Genomic DNA, 17,983 nt, shown 5'->3' on the forward strand with positions numbered 1-17,983 from the left:
TGTTAATATCGTTATATTTATTAATAAAAATAATTATTAAAATTGTAATAATTAATCATTAATTAGTAATAAATTTATAAATTACATATTATTTAAAATGTCAAATTTTATGGAAAATATAAAATGATATCAAACAAAGTGAAAACTCAACTAATATATGGTAAGTTTAAGCGATAAATACTTTTTTATACCTCATGTAGAAAATATTTTATGCATGTTTAGATTATCGTTAAAGAATCATGAAATTTTATATATTTTAGTATAAATTTGAATTTATCAAACTTAATTTTGTCTTCAAACTCATTTAAATTAACATGATAGAATATAATTTATGTATTGAGTTGAAAAATTTATATTAAGTTTTATTATAAAAATATTTTTAAAAGAAAAAATTTTAAATATAAATAATGTCACTTTAAATTCATTTTAAAATAAAATTATATGGTCGTGTGTTCACAAACACAAACCCGCCATGCTTAATTTGAACAAGCTTCTTTTTATTTATTTTGGGTGTTCAGCGGATACACGTTGTTCCCAAAAAACCAAAACATGAGGCCTGGACTGAGTACGAAGTTGGGCCGGGAGCAATGGTAGTGGGTCATTGACGAAGTGATGGGGCCCAATGATGGAATCCACTTGACTCTTTTTGCGGATATGTCTTACAAAGATTATGGAACAGGGAAAACCGGGGAGAAAGTAGAATAGAAGAGGAAGAAGAAGAAGCAGTAGAAAAGTGTTAAGTGTTGAATCCAAAGATGCTCGGAACATGTGGAAGCAGATCAGAGACAGAGAAGCTGGGAAATTACGTGCACATTGTTTCGCGAATCGCGTGAAGTCCAATCGCATTTCCCAACTTCAATTATCAAATCACAAAGACATCGTTTCCCCTCACAAAGGCTCCATCAACTGTCTTCAGGTACTCACTCTTCTTTCTTCTATCCAAACCCTTTCTTCACTTCGCATTCCACCGTTTTGACCGTTAAATCAGATTGATTCGACAGAGGGAAGATATTTGTTATCTGCCGCATCCGATGCCTCCGTTGCCGTTTACGACGTTCAACGACCCACAGTTTCGGAAGCAGGTGGTGTGATATCGAAACACAGGTCCATATTCGTCGTTGATAAGCAGCACCAAACGCCTCACAAGTATGCCGTATCATCAGCTATATGGTATCCAATTGACACGGGATTGTTCATCACTGGCTCCTATGATCATCATATTAATGTTTGGGACACTAACACCACGCAGGTCGTCACGTGCTTCTTCTTCTGCTTCCATTTCCTCTTTATTCGGTTTGGGTTTTGTTTTAAGGTAATGTTGTTGGTTGAATTGTGTAGGTGGTGGTGAATTTCAAAATGCCTGGGAAAGTTTATCGGACTGCCATATCCAATTTGTCAACGTCTCACATGCTTGTCGCTGCTGGCACTGAGGATGTTCAAGTTCGCCTTTGTGATATTGCTTCCGGGGCATTCACTCACACTTTGTCCGGTCACCGCGGTATGCCAATGCTTTGTTCCTTTTGTTCTGTTCAATTCTTTTATCGGATAGAATAGTTTAGTTTAGTAGATCGTTGGTTACTGGGCTAGGGTGTGTGGCTAAATCATGCTCTTTTTCTTATCACACCAATGCAATAGGACATGTTGAGGTGGTTCTATTAGACAAGCATCACTGATTTTGTGCTTCTTACAAGTGTTAATATTTACCATGTTGCTAACTAGTGTCTTAAAAGCACTAGGTAAGGAATTAATTAATGGAAAGTTTTTATTGAAAACCAAAACAAGAAAGCATTAATTACTAAAATTTTTCTATTTTTTATTTCTTAACCAATGCCCTTGGGAGCACTAGTTTGCATTTGCCTAATATTTATAGTCAGCTAATTTATTTCATATGAAATACAGAAAAAAGAGGTTTTGCGTCACATGTTTTGTGTAATGACAGATGGAGTAATGACTGTTGAATGGTCTACTTCAAGTGAATGGGTCTTAGTTACTGGGGGATGTGATGGTGCAATACGTTTTTGGGACATCAGGCGCGCCGGATGTTTCCTAGTTTTAAATCAATCCCAAACTCAGCTTGGAAGACGCCCACCTATACTCAAATGCTCCATGATAACTAAGGTTTTCCCCCCCTTCTTTTTTAAGTTTAGCACATTCCCTTTCTGCAGATAGTGAGTTTGAGCAATGATTATTGCAAGTCATGACTGTTTTAGTGTACCTCAAGTAGCATGTAGTATTATTTTGCGTTGTTATAATCCAAAGCTTCATCGCTCACAGGATTCAAGTACAAAATTACGTGCTGCACAAAAGAAGCATGCCAATGGAAGTGGTAGCAGACAACTACCAATTGGCAGAGTTCCATCCAAGGGACCAGTGAAGCAGAGGTTACATCCAGGAATGCTGTCTACGCAGGATCGTGCAACTGCTCATTATGGTGCTGTGACAGGATTAAAAGCAACAGATGATGGCATGTATCTACTAAGTGCAGGTTGTTTTTTAATTACCTATTATATGATAGAATTTTATGAAGTATCCATGCAATAATCATTTTTATGGGACTCCATATTAAATTTGTTTACTTTTTTTCTTTTAATTCATCAAAATGCTGTCTGTATCAAACGCTCTATCCCTAACTGTCATGCTCTTGAATCACAGGGTCTGATTCAAGATTGAGGTTGTGGGATATTGAATCTGGCTGTGATACTCTTGTGAACTTTGAAACAGTCCGCCTGCAAATAAACAAACCTATCCAATTAGCCACCACTCAAGATTCGGCCTTTGTTTTCGTTCCATGCATGAGAGCTGTGAAAGTATACCTTTTCTTTAGTTTATTATTTATTTAAACTTAAATTACATGTACAAATACAATGAAGAATACAGATCTCATATTTGGATTATTCAGGCATTTGACATGTGGTCTGGGAACACAGACGCTATATTGCGTGGCCACTATGAATGTGTGAATTCTTGCTGGTTTAATCAACAAGATCAGGTATGTTCATTTTCTTTCCTTGGTATTTCCTAATCAGTGGTTCATCAACTTCTGGTTTTAGATGTAAAATCTGTTAAGCTAATCAGGTCTACAAGAGTTCAGTTGCCAATTAAACTCTTTTCTACGGTTATAAATCAAATGAAGGGATCGCAATTGGAAGTAGACATTTTCCTTTTGTTCATAAAATTTATTCTAAATTCATTGTATGTTTCCTGTCACTGCACACATACATATCTTACTTTTAAGGCTTAAATATATATTTGATCCCTAAAAAAGTTGCACTTTTTTAGTTTAGTCTCTATAGAAAATGAGACTGACAATTTTCCAAAATATGACAACTCTCAAATGGTGTCTTAAAACAAAATTAAAGTAAAGGTGACAGATGAAAAGGAAACCATTTATATAATCTAAATTAACTAGAAAGCAACTGACAAATCACAAGAAGAAAATATTGAAAATATTGGTTACTGATTCTTTCTTAGCCATCTTGGTCCAGGATGGAGTCGGTGTTCTGTTGGCAAGAATTAAATGGACCCCAATCCCTAAGAGGAAAATATTTATTAATTTCTTATAATTTATACTAATTATTTCAGAATAAAAATAAGAACCTGTTAAACAGCAACCACGTCATCTATGAAGTGTAATACTTCCTCATAGCTACAACCCGATGTCCATGTACATTAAAGTGTTTTTTTTATTGTCACAGGAATTGTACACTGGTGGAAACGATAGACAAATTCTTGTCTGGTCACCTGCTAGATCAATCGTTGATGAAATGGTACACATTTATCAATCCTGTTGAGATTATCATGTACATCTGCCAAATAAGAGATCCTTCCATTTTGTTGTGGCCTGACCACATTGTGATAAACTGCAGGATGAAGGACCTGCTGATGATCAGGATAGCTGGAGCAACTGAATCTTGCCTCCATGTGCTGATAATCACATCTTACTTAGTGTTCTTCAGCCACTTGTGTTATATGTTTGTGGGATTTGTAAATGTAGGCTTGTTCTGGTTTTGGAGCATATGTGAAACGCTTAAAAGCGCAAAACTGCGAAACTGTATATTAGTAGCCTATTGCTTATGTAGGATAGACCCTTTTCTTTTAATCATTTTTTAAGTATTAGTCCGTGTAAATTTTGATTTGACTCCTTTCCATGTAAGTTACCGCATAAAAACTTTTTTCTTAATGTTTGCTGATAAAAAGTTGTGTACATATTTGCGGACACAGGACATTGGTATTAACTTTTATATTGGTGCAGCTCTTTGTAAGTTTTTAATTAGGGAAAAAAATTTAATTGGAGCATGTTTTGATTTTCAAAAAGAGAAAACTCTTTTTTAAAATCAAAACAAACGTACTCTTTAGTCTTTGAAAAGTACTTTTAAGTTAGAGCGCGCTTTTCTATTTGAATAACGAGCTATTTTTTAAATTGTATAGCTACAACTATTGCTATATATTACATGATTATTTTTAAAAATATCTTTAAAAAATGTATTTATAAGATTTTTTTCATTAAATCATGTTGAAATTTTTATCATTTATTTTTATTTTTTTAAAAATATCCCTTTGATTTAGCTTTATTTAATAACAAATTATTATTATTATTATTATTATTATTATTATCTATAAAAATAATTATTTTTTAATATTTTAAATTTAAAATAATTATATAATACATCTTTAATTTTATTTAATTTTTTTTGTTTAATATTACTCATATAATGTATTAGTGGTGCACAAAAGTTCATTAATAAAAAAAATTTAAAAATAAAAAATAATATTTATGATATATAAAATATTGATGGTTTAATATTACTCATATGATATTGATGGTTTTTTTTTACCTTCTATGAATTAATATTGCACAAAATATTATATTTAATAAAAACAAAGTACAATCAACTAAAATAATATTTATGATATATAAAATAATATATATATATATATAATGAAAGAAAATATATTTAAAATTTTATTATTTTATCAATGTAATTATGTTCGATGTTGTTTAATATAAGCATTTTAAATATAATTTAAATATATTTTATAAATTTCAGATAATTAAAAATATAATTTATAATAAAATACAAAATGAATTACCTTATTATATTTAAAATTAATATTTTATTTTTAAACATAACTTACTAAAAATGCACATATACTATATTAAAATATTAAATATAATACACAATTACGATAAAATTAAATTCTATTAAGTGCTAATTTTCTTAAAAATAATTTTATGTTTCTAATAAAATAATATTTTTATCTCAACTATTTAATTTTAAAATAATCCATCAATATTGAAATTGACTATTTTAAAGTCATAACTTTGTATTACACCCTTTTCTATAAGCATTTAAACTACTATCAGAAGGATGAGTGCAGAGATTGTTAATGACCTTAAGCAACTATCACATAACTATCATTGCTCAATACATGAAAAGTTTAGTCTATTTAATAATTAATTGAAGCATTCAGCAATGGTTTGTGGCACATGATGGTGTCTTGGAAATCTAAAAAGGTATGTTCGAGGAACTGAAACTTATCTGAAACTGTCATCCTTTCAAGGCCAAAAGAGTTAGTCCAAGTGTGTATCACATTATGAGTGGAAGGCAAAACGAGCCTCCGTACTCCCAAATCACTCAACTTCTTCTCAATCTCATTCATCAAGATGCGACACATTCCCAGTCTCCTAAACTTGCTCCAGGTACCCACGAGAGGTATTTCAGCAACACTCTGACCAAAAATCCGTATAGTGGCAACAGAAATTAACTCATTATTCCTCTCCAAAACCACAGTATAGAATCCACTAAAGTCAAGACGACTAAATTCTAAGCCTCTACTGAAAATAACATCTGCAACGATATCTCTCCCTGAGAAAGCATCAATAAGTGGATCAAAACACTCATGCAATAACCCAACAGCCAAATTAAGCTTCTTTTTTATTTTACTCAACCCTTCAAATTCACGAGATGAAGGATCTGATTCTTCACTCTCATCACTTTCCACTATCTTCAACAATGTCCAAATTAGATTATCTTCACCCACAAGATTTTCTTTTCCTATTAGGTCCTGCAGTCTGAAATATAGTTTTTCACAGCTTCTAGTGCAGAACCAAATTTTCCTAGGAGGATGGTTGCCCAGACGGGTAAAGCCTCTAGCTTTCAAGCACCCAACATGATATTTCCGCTCACATTGATCACAAATTAGAGCACTGTTATCATCCAGATCATCAGCACAATCTTCTTTGCATCTGGGTTTGTGGCAAATCTTGCAACAGCATCGTGGGCAGAACCAATCACCGTCAGGAACACTATCAAGACCTAAACAATCAAGGTGAAATGAGGAGGGACAACAATCACATAGCATTACGTCACCACCAAAACGACAATGTGAACAAACGCTATCATTGACCACTTTCGCGTTTGAACTTAAGACTTGATTTTGGCAATCCAACAAAGATCTTCCATCTTCCAAGATAATAGTAGCAGAAGGTCTATGCTTGTTACACTCAGCATGAGCCTCAAATCGAGAGATAGAAAAAACCAACCCACAACAATCACAGGCAATGCCACAATGCATTAACTTCCCCTTCTTGACCACATTATTTGCACCTCCACAAAAAACTCTCGAATGCAAAGCCACAACTTTGTTATCAAGCAACCAAGATATAATTTTTCGAGGATTACGTTGTGAAGAACCAGAACCTTGTGCCCCGTCCTCATTCCACACCCTTTTGGCTCTTCTTACAACTCTACCTCTTTCTTCTAACTCTGATTCAGAGTGTTCCTCCGCATCGCTTTGTCTCTCCTCTTTGCATATTCTTTGCTTTTTCTTCTTGGGTTTTGAAGGGTGTTCTTGAAGCACGGGAACAATTTGAGGGGTACCCTTTTCGAGTCCTTCTGCAATGCAACTTTCGCATGCCCTTCTGAGGGAAATATAAGTTTTGCCATTGTTGGGTGAAGTGTAACGCAATTCCCACTTATATTTCTTGTCAATGTACCAAAATTTCCAACCCAATGCACAGAGGTGCTTCTTTGCCTTTAAGGAAAGGTCCCTTGAGGAGGAACCACGAGGCTTGTGATCTTGTGATGCAATGTGGTTGCACCAATCAATGATGGCTTGAGGACAATACTCTGGTTCAATGTTGATCTCTGGAGGTGAAGAAGTCGGAGCCATTACTCACACTCTGCTTTATAACAATTTTAAATAAGGTTTCCTATCTGAAAAATTACGGAAACAGAGATTTTAAAAGTTGCCTAGGGCAATTTTGATTGTAGATTAAAAAATTCAAAGATAAAAAATAAAAAAAAATAATAAAATTTTAAAAGTCATTGATAGTAATTTTTAAAAAAAATATTAAAAAAAAAAGTTGTCTGATAATTTTTTTAAAAATAATTAAATATTTAAAAAGTACATAAACAAATCTTATTGGAAATTTTTGAACAAAATTATATTTATGTAATTTTTCTAAAAATCTTATATTTTTAAAAGTTTTAAAAAACCTATACAAAAAATAAATAAAAATTCAGATACAACTCTTTCTATTTCTTTAATTTCAATATCGTGGTCATCAATTTCAAAATCTTAAAAGGGTTGTTAAGCAATTAAGATTTCATGATTTTTAAAATTTTGAATTGTGATTTTCTATGTTAATAAAGATTTTTTCTTAAATAGTATATATATATATATATATATATATATATATATATATATTACATGATTATTTTTAAATTTGTAATATTTTAATCATTATTAATAAATATTTTATACATTAAATAAGACATAATTAAAAATAAAATAAATAAAAATATTATAATATTAAATATTATGTTATTTTTTTGCATTTTAATTTTGAATATTATATTTCAGATTTTTTTATTCTTTATTTTTTAATTATTAAAAATTATATCTCTTTAATTTAGTTCTATTTAATAAAAAATAAGTATTATAAAATCTATACAAAAATAATTATTTTTTAATATTTATTAAATTGAAAATTTTAATAAATATTAACATTTTTCATTCAACATAATTTTTTTATTAAATATATATAATTGACTTAAATTTGATATTAAAAGTATTGTTTAATAGATATTAAATATACTTAAATAGTATTATATTTATTATTTGTAACATATTGATTAAATATAATTTTTAAATTGCTCAGATAATTAAAATATAATTTTATATAATTTAAAATAAAGTGTAAAATAAATTACCTAAATATATTTAAAATTAATATTTTTAAATCATAACTTACTAAAAATTTTATTATTCAATTTTTTAATCATAAAAGAAAAAATGCGCTTATATTATTAAAATATTAAATATAATATAAAATTATAATAAAATTATATTCCATTAAGATTTAATTTTCTTAAAAATAACTTTATTTTTCATTTCAAATTAATTTATATTTATATATTTTTACTGTATATGATAATTGTATTTAACATATTTTATATGTTAAAATTAATTGTTTAAAATTAAAATAAACTTGTGCAACACACTAACATTATCACTAATCAAATATTAATTGTCACCTTTACATCTTATACATGATTTATTATTATTATTATTATTATTATTATTATTATTATTATGATAACTTACTAATTGTCAGTATATTTGATGATTTCATTCTTTATTATCTCAATATAAAATTTAGTTGTTACTTAATCTAGAGTATAAAGTTTTAGCAATCTGCTACACTAGAATTAGAAATTACAAGCCAAATATTATTAAAAAGTATAAACACATCAGTCAAGCTTAGGGCCAACAATTAAATTAGCTTATCTCCATATATGATTCCATTGGATCCTCCAATCTCTGCGCAGAAACGAAATGGCACACTGATAATTTTGCAATTGAGTGAGTAAGTAGGCAAGGCTTGAAGGAATGATATTGTCAGCATTAATGTCTCTGCTCTATCTAAGATGCCTTTGATAATAACAAAGGTCCTCTGTGCTTTGGACTCCAAAAGCTTCACTCAGTTGCTTTCGCCTTATATAATGTATGTTATTGAGAAACAACTTCAGACTTGTGAGCTGGTGCAGAATAAATTCACATAATTTATGCAAATATTTCGGAAGATACAAATCAGAAATCAATCACCAAGAAAGAAGCCACACATGCAGTATACATACAGATCAAACAGAATAATCCTCTGCACAACTTTCTCATCATTACTAAACTGGTCATAAGTATCTTTGTCATCCTTGTCAAGTCTGATGGATTTCGTTTCTTCTTGTATCACATGATACTGTTATATCCTTCTTTTTTTTTGGTTACGTGCACTTAAAAATACGTAATAAAAATGTGTAATAAAAATCTATTACCTTTTCCTTGTATCTTTAGTAAAAATTATAAAACGTTATAAAATATCTTAGTATTGGTGAATGATGTTTTATTAAGTTAATGCAAGAAAATCTAAAAAATCAGAAGTAAAAAATATATTGAACTGAATTACAAGAGGAGAAAGGAGACATTTTCATTTGCCTTGACAATAACAAAAAAAAGTACCAAGAAATTATTACTTCATTTTAGAAACAACTTGACCGACCAAAGACACCAATAATTTTGTGACTGCATCGTTATAATACCCAACCTCAATGAATAATGGGACTTCACGAAACAGAGAATGCAATTAACAAGAGAGGTGGGGGAAGATGTTTACTTTATCGGGACTGGGTTCTTTGAAAGACTGCATTAGGGTCTGAACCAGATCGGTCAAACATGGTTCCATGTGGATTGAGTTTTGAGGAGAAAACGTAAAAGAAGATAATTTTATTTTTTTTAGAAAATTAAATTTTATTTATTTATAGATTTAACTAAATAAAAAAATATTTTTATCTAATATTTTATTCTTTATTTTTTTTTCATATAAACAGCCCGCATGTTCTTGAGGACTTTCAAACTAAAAAGTCGTACAATAATTGGTAATCGAAAGTGCACTTCGGATATGCCATGGTACAAGTGATCCATTCATTTTCGCAACAAACTTAATACTGATTGAATTAGAAAAAAAAAAATAAGAAAACAAAATGAGAGAAAAAGAAATTAAATAGAGAATAGATGATAAAAAAAAATGTGTAAATTTTAAAATCATTTGATATAAGAGAAATATAAATATAAGTGTTTTTCTTTTTAGTTTTAAACATTATATTTCTTTTATTTGAGAATTTTGTACGTGTCATATTTTTATTTATTTTAATATAGACAACTTTTTTTTGATTGATTTCTCTTTTTTTTATGACTTATTTTAAAGCTTCATTATTGACTTCAAAAAAAATTGAATGTGAAATGATGATTATAAGCAATATTCTAGAACTAATAATATGATTATTAAAACATCTTTTATTTTTTTAAAGTCACGTAAGGAAAAAGGATACTTTTAAAATTTTCATTTATAATCATTTACTATCACTAAAAAATTCTTTGATATTAAAATAAAAACTAAAACATGCATTTAATTATTATATTTTACACTAATTAATATGTATCTACAAAATCAAAATAAAAAACTTAATGAAACATTTATATAAATACTAAAACAATTTTTAAAAATAAAAATTAATTTATAATTATCTGACCAAATTAATATCAACTATAAGTATAAGAGCTGATAAATATACTTACCTTTTTATTTATACTTCTATAAAGAATATAATATCACAAGAATTTGGACTATCAATTGAAACAATAATTATTCTCATTAAATTTTAACATGACATGGCAAACGCAACTGGCGAAAAAAATTGAACACCCTTATATTACCTTTATACTAAATATAAATAAAATGTTACAAACAATGATGCAGCAGTGATAATATAATATTTTGATAAAAATACAACTTAATCAAACATTTTTTAGTTAGTAAATAGTAACATTTTTTAATCTTGTAGACCACTTCAATATATATTTCGAGACAAAAGAATTCCGTTCTTAATATTTGTTATTATTTACTTGTCGTTCATGACATAACATAAATCTTGTGTCAATCTACATAGTAACTGATAAAGTCTTAATCAACAGAACTAGACAGAGCACGAGTACAGATGAAGTATATTAAATGTTGTATGTGAAATGAATAATCGACTCTTTAAATGAGACATAATTAACGTTTTCCCCAGTCAAATTCATGCTTCCTCGTCAACCATGCCGACAGCGTAGTGGCCGAAGTTTCTGCCCTGTTAAAACGAAATAAAAAAACCTAAGCATATCAATTCAGAATACGTACGCCGATTAGAGTAAGCCCACAAATTGCATAAATGGCAATTAGCATGCACAACCGACTTTGCACAGAACAACCATGAAATTCAGAACCTAGGCTCCGAGAACGGTAAAACGTATTATTTCAATGGTACATTCCATTGATTTGAAGTTGTATTGTTTCAACAGCAAGAAAAAAGTCAACGCTTTTTAATATGGTAAGAATGCCAACCTCAGATAATAACCGCTGCTTATTAAGTAATTGCGTCCTAGCCTTGTTCAAAACCGAATTTGGAGACTTGTACATTCTCTGCATGTGAGAGAATCAAGAAGATCAGCGCATGATTACAAGTGGGGGCAAATAACAGAAGGTGAAAATCATTCATACAAAATCAAGATAATTGAGCCCAATCACTCGCAAACTTACCTTTTCACCACCAGACATTCTGTGTTCGTTGTTATTGAGATACTTTCTCTTTGGTGAGAAACCAAAGACATCATGTAGGAACTCATTTTCCTAATTTGCCAAGGGAGAGGAGGGGGGAAAAGGGTAAGACCTCAAGATTACAGCTTTTCACAATAACCAAAAGCTTGCAAAAGAAAAAGCATGAGAAAGCCAACCTGCATATGCTTGATGAATCCTCCTCCAAGAAAGTGTTTGATAAAATTCAACTGCAAAATGTGGATGTTAAAATGCTAAAACAACAAATGTGATTCTGTTAAGTACTAGAAAAAACAGTATGCAAAAAATACCTGTATCATTTCGGACCATGATGATGTCTGCAGGGAATCACCGCCAATCTTCATCGAAATTTCCGGTGAGTAACCATACTAGTATCACAAGGTAAGATCAATCAGATTCATGAGCAATAAATCTTCTATTCTCAAATAATAATAATAAAAATAACAACATAGCAGTAACAACAATAGTTACAATACCTCAAAAAAATCCAAGATATCTCGGAACAAGTTCCTCTGACTATTAAGATCTTTTTTTGCAGAACCTTTTCCACCAGCCTCCATAGAAAGATTTTTGCATTGATTTATCACCTTTCCTCTAAGTCCCTGTAAAAATATGTAGCTTTCATGTGGTTTATTTTCTTCTTGAGTTGTATCATTTGCACCGCTTGACTCAGCAGAAAATTTTTCTATAACTCCAATCTCAAAAATTAGAGCAAGTGCTTCACCAGCAGCAATTCGTACAGACCTATCTTCCTTGTCAAGAAGACTAGATAAATAAGATATTGAACTGCATCAACAATAAAATTAGTAAGTTGGATCCCGGGAAATGCTACATAGAATTCAATTCTATATAGTATGTAGTAAGATTATTAATACATATCGTCACCACAAATAAAACAGACGTAATTTAAATCTAAAATAATTAATCCTGTCCAATAGAATATCCTTCCAGAACTTTCATTCTACCCACACTATAACTACCTTTATATTACTGAAAATAGGCAAACTAATTAACCTAAAAAAAATTCATGAAGAAATAGAATTAGAATCAACAAGATCAAATTATCAGTAGGCACGGTTTTCCATTAGGATTGCAATTTCGTCAAGGGTTGAAAATTTAAATATCAAACTTTTAAGTTATTGCATAACAAACTTAATAGATCAAATTTAGCTACTGTCATAGTTCAAATTTTAAACCAACAGTAATTATAGAATATTTCAATTCAACAAATATATCCATTTTTCTTAATTGAAAGAATAATTGCATGTTCAGTATAGTCCATCTGTTTTTCACTCAAGTAAAAATTGGAGTACACACTCTTCCTCCTCTCTGAGCTCTTTTCCATAATGGCAAACAAGAGAGGCATCAAGAAGTTGCAGTAACAATTTTCAGCAATCAAGATTACAAATGCACTGCACTTTGGGGTTCCAGGAAACAGTTAAAGTGGGACCCCCATCAACTATGATATTCACAAGCAAAATAATTTACCTATCAGAATCCTCTTCCAAGATGCGTGAAATGCATATTGCAAATTACTTAAGACAAACTCATGCATAATCAAATCAAAATAGATGCAAAAGAACAGACTCCTTACTTTTGCCAATTTTTTGAATTTAGCTTCAAATTGCTCACAGTAGAGAGGAGAAAAGACCATGCAGACACCACAGTAGTTATTAATGCAGCAGAAGGTTTGACTGCAACAACCTAAACAGGTAAAATAGTTATTGCCTTTGCACTTAATGCTACACAACTGTTATCAGAAACATAATACATGCAAGAGTCGCAAGGGCTGATCAGCAACTTGAAAAAATTTAGTATATTTGAAACAGATACCTACATTGGAACCTAATTTAGGATGAATCACTCGCCACATTATGTCCATTGATCGTTCGGTTTCTTCTTCATCATTCCCTCCAACAAAAGTGATTATAGCCAAGCACTCCAGCAACTTTAAAGGCATTAAGCAGAAAATACTCAGCATCAAAACTGTAAGGAATCACAAGGAAAAGTTTGAATACAAGACTTTGCAATATTTCCAAACTCCAACTTACTGATGGTGTCTTTGAAACATCTGTCCTCAATGCGAGAGATTCATCCAAAGGACGAATGGATTCTTCAAAAATCTCACGAGCGTTGTCACCACATCCAACAGTCAAGGCCAAACAACCTATATATGAATGTCGTTAAAAATTCAACTAAATGGAGTCAGTATGAAATATGTGAAAGTTACTCAAAATCTTACCAATGGCATGAGATGCCAGTGCTATCTCCTTAGCAGATGCCTTTTTGGATCCTTTTTTTATTGAAGCAAGACACTGATGTAGTAAGGTAGCAAATCTGATAAAGGAAATAAGCTCTAGGTTATGACAATCGTCACTTTAGAGAGATAAATAAACAGGTGCACGATCATACATACATAGTCAATTAATTTTGTTAGTTAGTTTAGAAATAGTGCAAGCAACAAAACCTAAAACAAAAGGATCATAATTGTAATACATATATTAAAGGCTAGAATGATTCGGCCATAACTAGGTTCTTTAATTTGATTTCATTTCTCAAAACATACGGTCACTTATACAATTATCTTGATGATTATTTTGCAATAAAGAGAGTTGCACAGCATAACGAATTAACGCAAATAAAGACAGAAGCTTACTTCTTGTCCACAAACTGATGCTGCATGTCGCTGTTGAAAGCATCAATGATCGAGGACAAAGCTTTCTCCCTCGTGGAACCCCTTCATAAATTAAAAATAATAACAATAAAATCTTTAGTTCCATCCATGTGTAAATTTCAAATTGATGATGGCAAGCGAAGTACCTTTTCTCGTCTAATGCATCGAGAGCTTGGTCGAGCAAGGAATCTTGATCAAATTGCACATCTTCACCCCCAGATACCGACATCAGATCAGAGCGAGCAGTTGACGACGAAGTCACGCTACTATCGTCATCGCTATCGAACATCGCAGCAGTTTTACGTTGAGAATTGCCTAAACGTGGCATAACACAACAATCAATTAATTAGTGAATGGATTAAACAAACAGAAATTTGAATAGAGTTGGACCGATATTCGCAGGTGGATGTGGAGAGAAAAGAAAGAAACCCTAGGAATTTAGGGGCTTACGCTTTCCCATGGTTACGGCTTCTTTGCTTTGTTAGTTGGGTTACTAAGGTATTCGTGTTACAAGAACGAATCGGAATTTGAGAAAGAAACGGATGAACAAGTATCAAGTGTGCCAGGGGAAGAAACAGAATCGCAAGGTATGGAAAATGAGTTAAAAACTGAGAACTTCGACAACACTTGCTTTGAATTGGATGATGAACAAGCCATTAAAATTCTAAGGGGATCAATTGGAGTTCGTGAGCGTCTCTCAGAGAGAGGGATTGTTGGCGATAAAGAAGGTTAGGATTACGATTTTAATCTAAATAGATGGAACCCTAAAAATACGAATCTTTTGGAAGCACGGCAAGGCCTTTCTTAATTCTTTATTTTTATTTTTGTTTATTTATTGTGACCAAAATAAAGGGAATTTTTCACATGGGGTTGCATGGCACGCCTGAAGCCGTTGGATTGTTTCACTTGCCCGTGGCTATTGGTGACACGTGGCTTCATTTTTCTTACACGGTTCTCGCTTGCGCGGCTGCGTGGAACACGTGACGTAAGTTGTGTCTGTCTACTTTGCCTTGTCGTTTCATCCTGGATTGGATCATCGATGATGTTGCACGTACGCCCTGCGTTTCGCTAACTTTCTGGGAAGTACGAAAAGACCTTTCTTGGAAATGGACACAAAGGTTTGTGTTTACAATTAGAAGGTTTTAGACAAAACTGCATATTCGGAACACGGTAGAATGTGCACCCAAAAGACATAATTATATATTTGGGTCAAACGGCAGCCAGAGTCATATGTATCTTGAGGGGTAATTTTATTATCTATTATTTTATATGGCTTTACAGTTTTTTAAGGAAAATTTAATTAGAGTTTTTAAGATACTTTTTAAAAAATTCAAGTAAAAATATTTTACTAGAAAGTATGACAATACGTCATTTACACTTTTCCATTCAACTCTAACATTAATTTTTTATTAAATATTTTAAAGGCACTGATTAGTGAGACTGTCCTGAATATTCTTTTTGACAACAATCCGGAGAGCAATGGGCCTGTCTTTTGGATCACGCTGGATAAATGCTCAGCCATTTTGGACAGTCATTGGGCTCTTAGTTCAAGTCCTTGTTGAAGTATCAGATCAAGTGGGGGAAGTAAAAAATGATATCAGAACTATCCAGTATGCACTGTCTTCTGTTATTGGGCTTCGGCCCTTTTTCTATGGGCCTCCTTTTTTGTTTTCATAGTTGGTCTATCCAATTGAGATTCGATCCAGAACAAAATTGCAACTAGAGCACCCCCGAAAAAATGCAACTTAAGTTACAGAAGCTGCAGAAGATCCAAAACAAAAGGTTACAGAAGCTGCTCCATGCATGGAAACAAAAGAACAAACCATAAGTAATTCCCTCAGAAAAAGAGAGAAAGATACAGAAAGTTAGTTTGATGTAAGTGTCAATGGTTAGTGCAAACTATATATTGCCACTTCTCATTTAAGATATTTTTATTTAAATATTATAAATATTAATTCAATTGACCAATAAAGAAGCTTGTTTTGTATAAAAAAAATATTTAAAGAGGAGTGACAGTTGAAAATTTTGAGTGACAATAAAGTCATCTTAGTTTGGAACCAAAGATATTCCCTGTTGTTATGGCATATAAAATTATTAAAAAAAAAAAAAACTTTAAATTTGATATTCGTATAAAATATTTACCCTATTGGCGCTAACACTAAACAAGAGAAACGTTACAACACAAAAAATTAATTCTTCCACATATAATGGATTTGTATTAGGTTTTTTTATCCCTGGGTTCTTAAAGGTGTAAATCTATGGCGGGAAAAAAGTGGGGAGGAGGGTAGGTTTGTTCACATCCCAAACCACTGAACCTGTTCGCGTTTTTTTAATTGATTTATTCACAAACAATTGTGTAAATACAATATTATATTTATTTAGTTTATTATTTTCATCGTTCTGTGAAAAGAAGTGTCGAAGACAAAGTATATTATATTCCGCGTTTCTTTATAAACTGAAAATGAAAAGAAGAAGTCAAGCTAAACAGTAAAAACACCTCGCATTTTCTCACTACAAGTATCTCGATTGAATGACACAACGGGGAGAAAAAGTTGTACCTAACACTAAAATGAAACTGACAGTGTTAGATACGGGTCCGTGAATGATAACTAAATCATATGGTATGGGGACTTAGAGAGGGGTTTCTCTTATCTGTGTTCAATAAGCCCGAAGCGTTTGGAAATGATGCTGTTGTCACAAAGTTGTTGTTTTGTGGTGCTGCAAAACATGCAAACACGTTAAAAAATGAAGGGCCGGGTGTTGGAGTTGGACCTAAAAAGGGCGAGCCGTGTGGCGCCAGGAATGGTTTTTATTTGGAGGATTTGTTGTGATGGCTCAGTGGTTCTAAATTAGCCATGTGAGCACACTGCCCGGTGGGTTTTGGGAGTGGCAAATTTGAACAACAAGAGAAGGGATAGGGACAGTCAAAGCATTGGGATTTGGGAATACCAAACTCCTATACCCTCTGACTACCCTGTCATGAAATACAAGGTAAGATGAATAGGCCACTTTTGTTGAAAGAAATGGTATGGGAGTTAGTGGCTGTGGGGTATATAATCCCCCCTTTGTGTGTCAGAAAATTTATAAGGCACCCACCACAATCATGCTCGCTTAGCTTATCCTCCTCAACCCCCCAATTCCCTCTCACGGCCCAATAACAAAACTAAACATTTAAAAAAAAAAATTCCCATCATTGAGTTTTGGGGGGTTATTTTATTTTACCCCCTGCATGACAGCTCTTTCCTCCTTCAATTCTACATGGCTTGTTGACTGCTTCACCAACCCCCAACTTCGAATCTTTAGCCTCTATTATTCTTATATTTTCTCTTCCATGTTTATTTTTGGGCAATAGGTTGGTCACTTTGCTGTTGCTACCAATATAGCTTCGTGCGTATAAAATCAGTTATAACTTATAAGGACCGTATAAGTGATACAAATTAAAGTGAGTAACTGCTGCATGCTTTTTGAGATTGTGCGTGTATAAATCTAAAAAGTAATGGAATAAAAAAAATCTAGAAAGTGATACAAATTAAAGAGATTAACTAATGCAAGCTTTTGGATATCGATCTCCTCACACAGCTTGGTGGATCAACGTTTCATTATCCTTCATTTTTGGCTGAAATCGTACAACCGGTGTC

General features: G+C 31.9%; 3 protein-coding genes across 6 annotated transcripts; 1 reads left to right on the plus strand and 2 right to left on the minus strand.

Annotated features, from left to right (window-relative positions):
- Positions 1 to 684: 684 nt before the first annotated feature.
- On the plus strand, positions 685 to 4,188 carry LOC113865368 (WD repeat-containing protein ATCSA-1). Of its 3 annotated transcripts, none has more exons than XM_027499858.1 (9): positions 685 to 916; positions 989 to 1,249; positions 1,339 to 1,498; positions 1,940 to 2,118; positions 2,275 to 2,485; positions 2,653 to 2,807; positions 2,900 to 2,989; positions 3,696 to 3,767; positions 3,867 to 4,188. In XM_027499858.1, the coding sequence occupies exons 1-9, from the start codon at positions 767 to 769 to the stop codon at positions 3,906 to 3,908; spliced, it is 1,320 nt and encodes a 439-aa protein (XP_027355659.1). In that variant the 5' UTR covers positions 685 to 766; the 3' UTR covers positions 3,909 to 4,188. The 3 variants fall into 3 exon arrangements, with proteins under 3 accessions (XP_027355659.1, XP_027355660.1, XP_027355661.1); XM_027499859.1 differs by having other exon boundaries at positions 2,260 to 2,485; positions 3,867 to 4,155; XM_027499860.1 differs by having other exon boundaries at positions 782 to 916; positions 1,002 to 1,249; positions 3,867 to 4,155.
- A 1,260-nt stretch (positions 4,189 to 5,448) lies between these two features.
- On the minus strand, positions 5,449 to 7,173 carry LOC113866262 (increased DNA methylation 1-like). Its single transcript, XM_027501140.1, has one exon. The coding sequence runs from the start codon at positions 7,171 to 7,173 to the stop codon at positions 5,449 to 5,451; it is 1,725 nt and encodes a 574-aa protein (XP_027356941.1).
- Positions 7,174 to 10,817: 3,644 nt separating this feature from the next.
- LOC113864511 (interferon-related developmental regulator 1-like) lies at positions 10,818 to 15,154 on the minus strand. 2 transcript variants are annotated; one of them, XM_027498311.1, is made up of 13 exons: positions 14,796 to 15,154; positions 14,492 to 14,660; positions 14,328 to 14,408; positions 13,914 to 14,008; positions 13,723 to 13,838; positions 13,509 to 13,619; positions 13,266 to 13,375; positions 12,148 to 12,457; positions 11,962 to 12,039; positions 11,830 to 11,880; positions 11,636 to 11,725; positions 11,441 to 11,518; positions 10,818 to 11,186 (listed from the first exon to the last, which is right to left on the minus strand). In XM_027498311.1, the coding sequence occupies exons 1-13, from the start codon at positions 14,803 to 14,805 to the stop codon at positions 11,136 to 11,138; spliced, it is 1,350 nt and encodes a 449-aa protein (XP_027354112.1). In that variant the 5' UTR covers positions 14,806 to 15,154; the 3' UTR covers positions 10,818 to 11,135. The 2 variants fall into 2 exon arrangements, with proteins under 2 accessions (XP_027354112.1, XP_027354113.1); XM_027498312.1 differs by having other exon boundaries at positions 10,937 to 11,186; positions 14,328 to 14,396.
- Positions 15,155 to 17,983: the final 2,829 nt, after the last annotated feature.

The sequence above is a fragment of the Abrus precatorius genome, unplaced genomic scaffold (genome assembly GCF_003935025.1).
Source record: "Abrus precatorius isolate BTA unplaced genomic scaffold, Abrus_2018 Scaffold4, whole genome shotgun sequence".
NCBI classification, from domain to species: Eukaryota; Viridiplantae; Streptophyta; class Magnoliopsida; order Fabales; family Fabaceae; genus Abrus; species Abrus precatorius.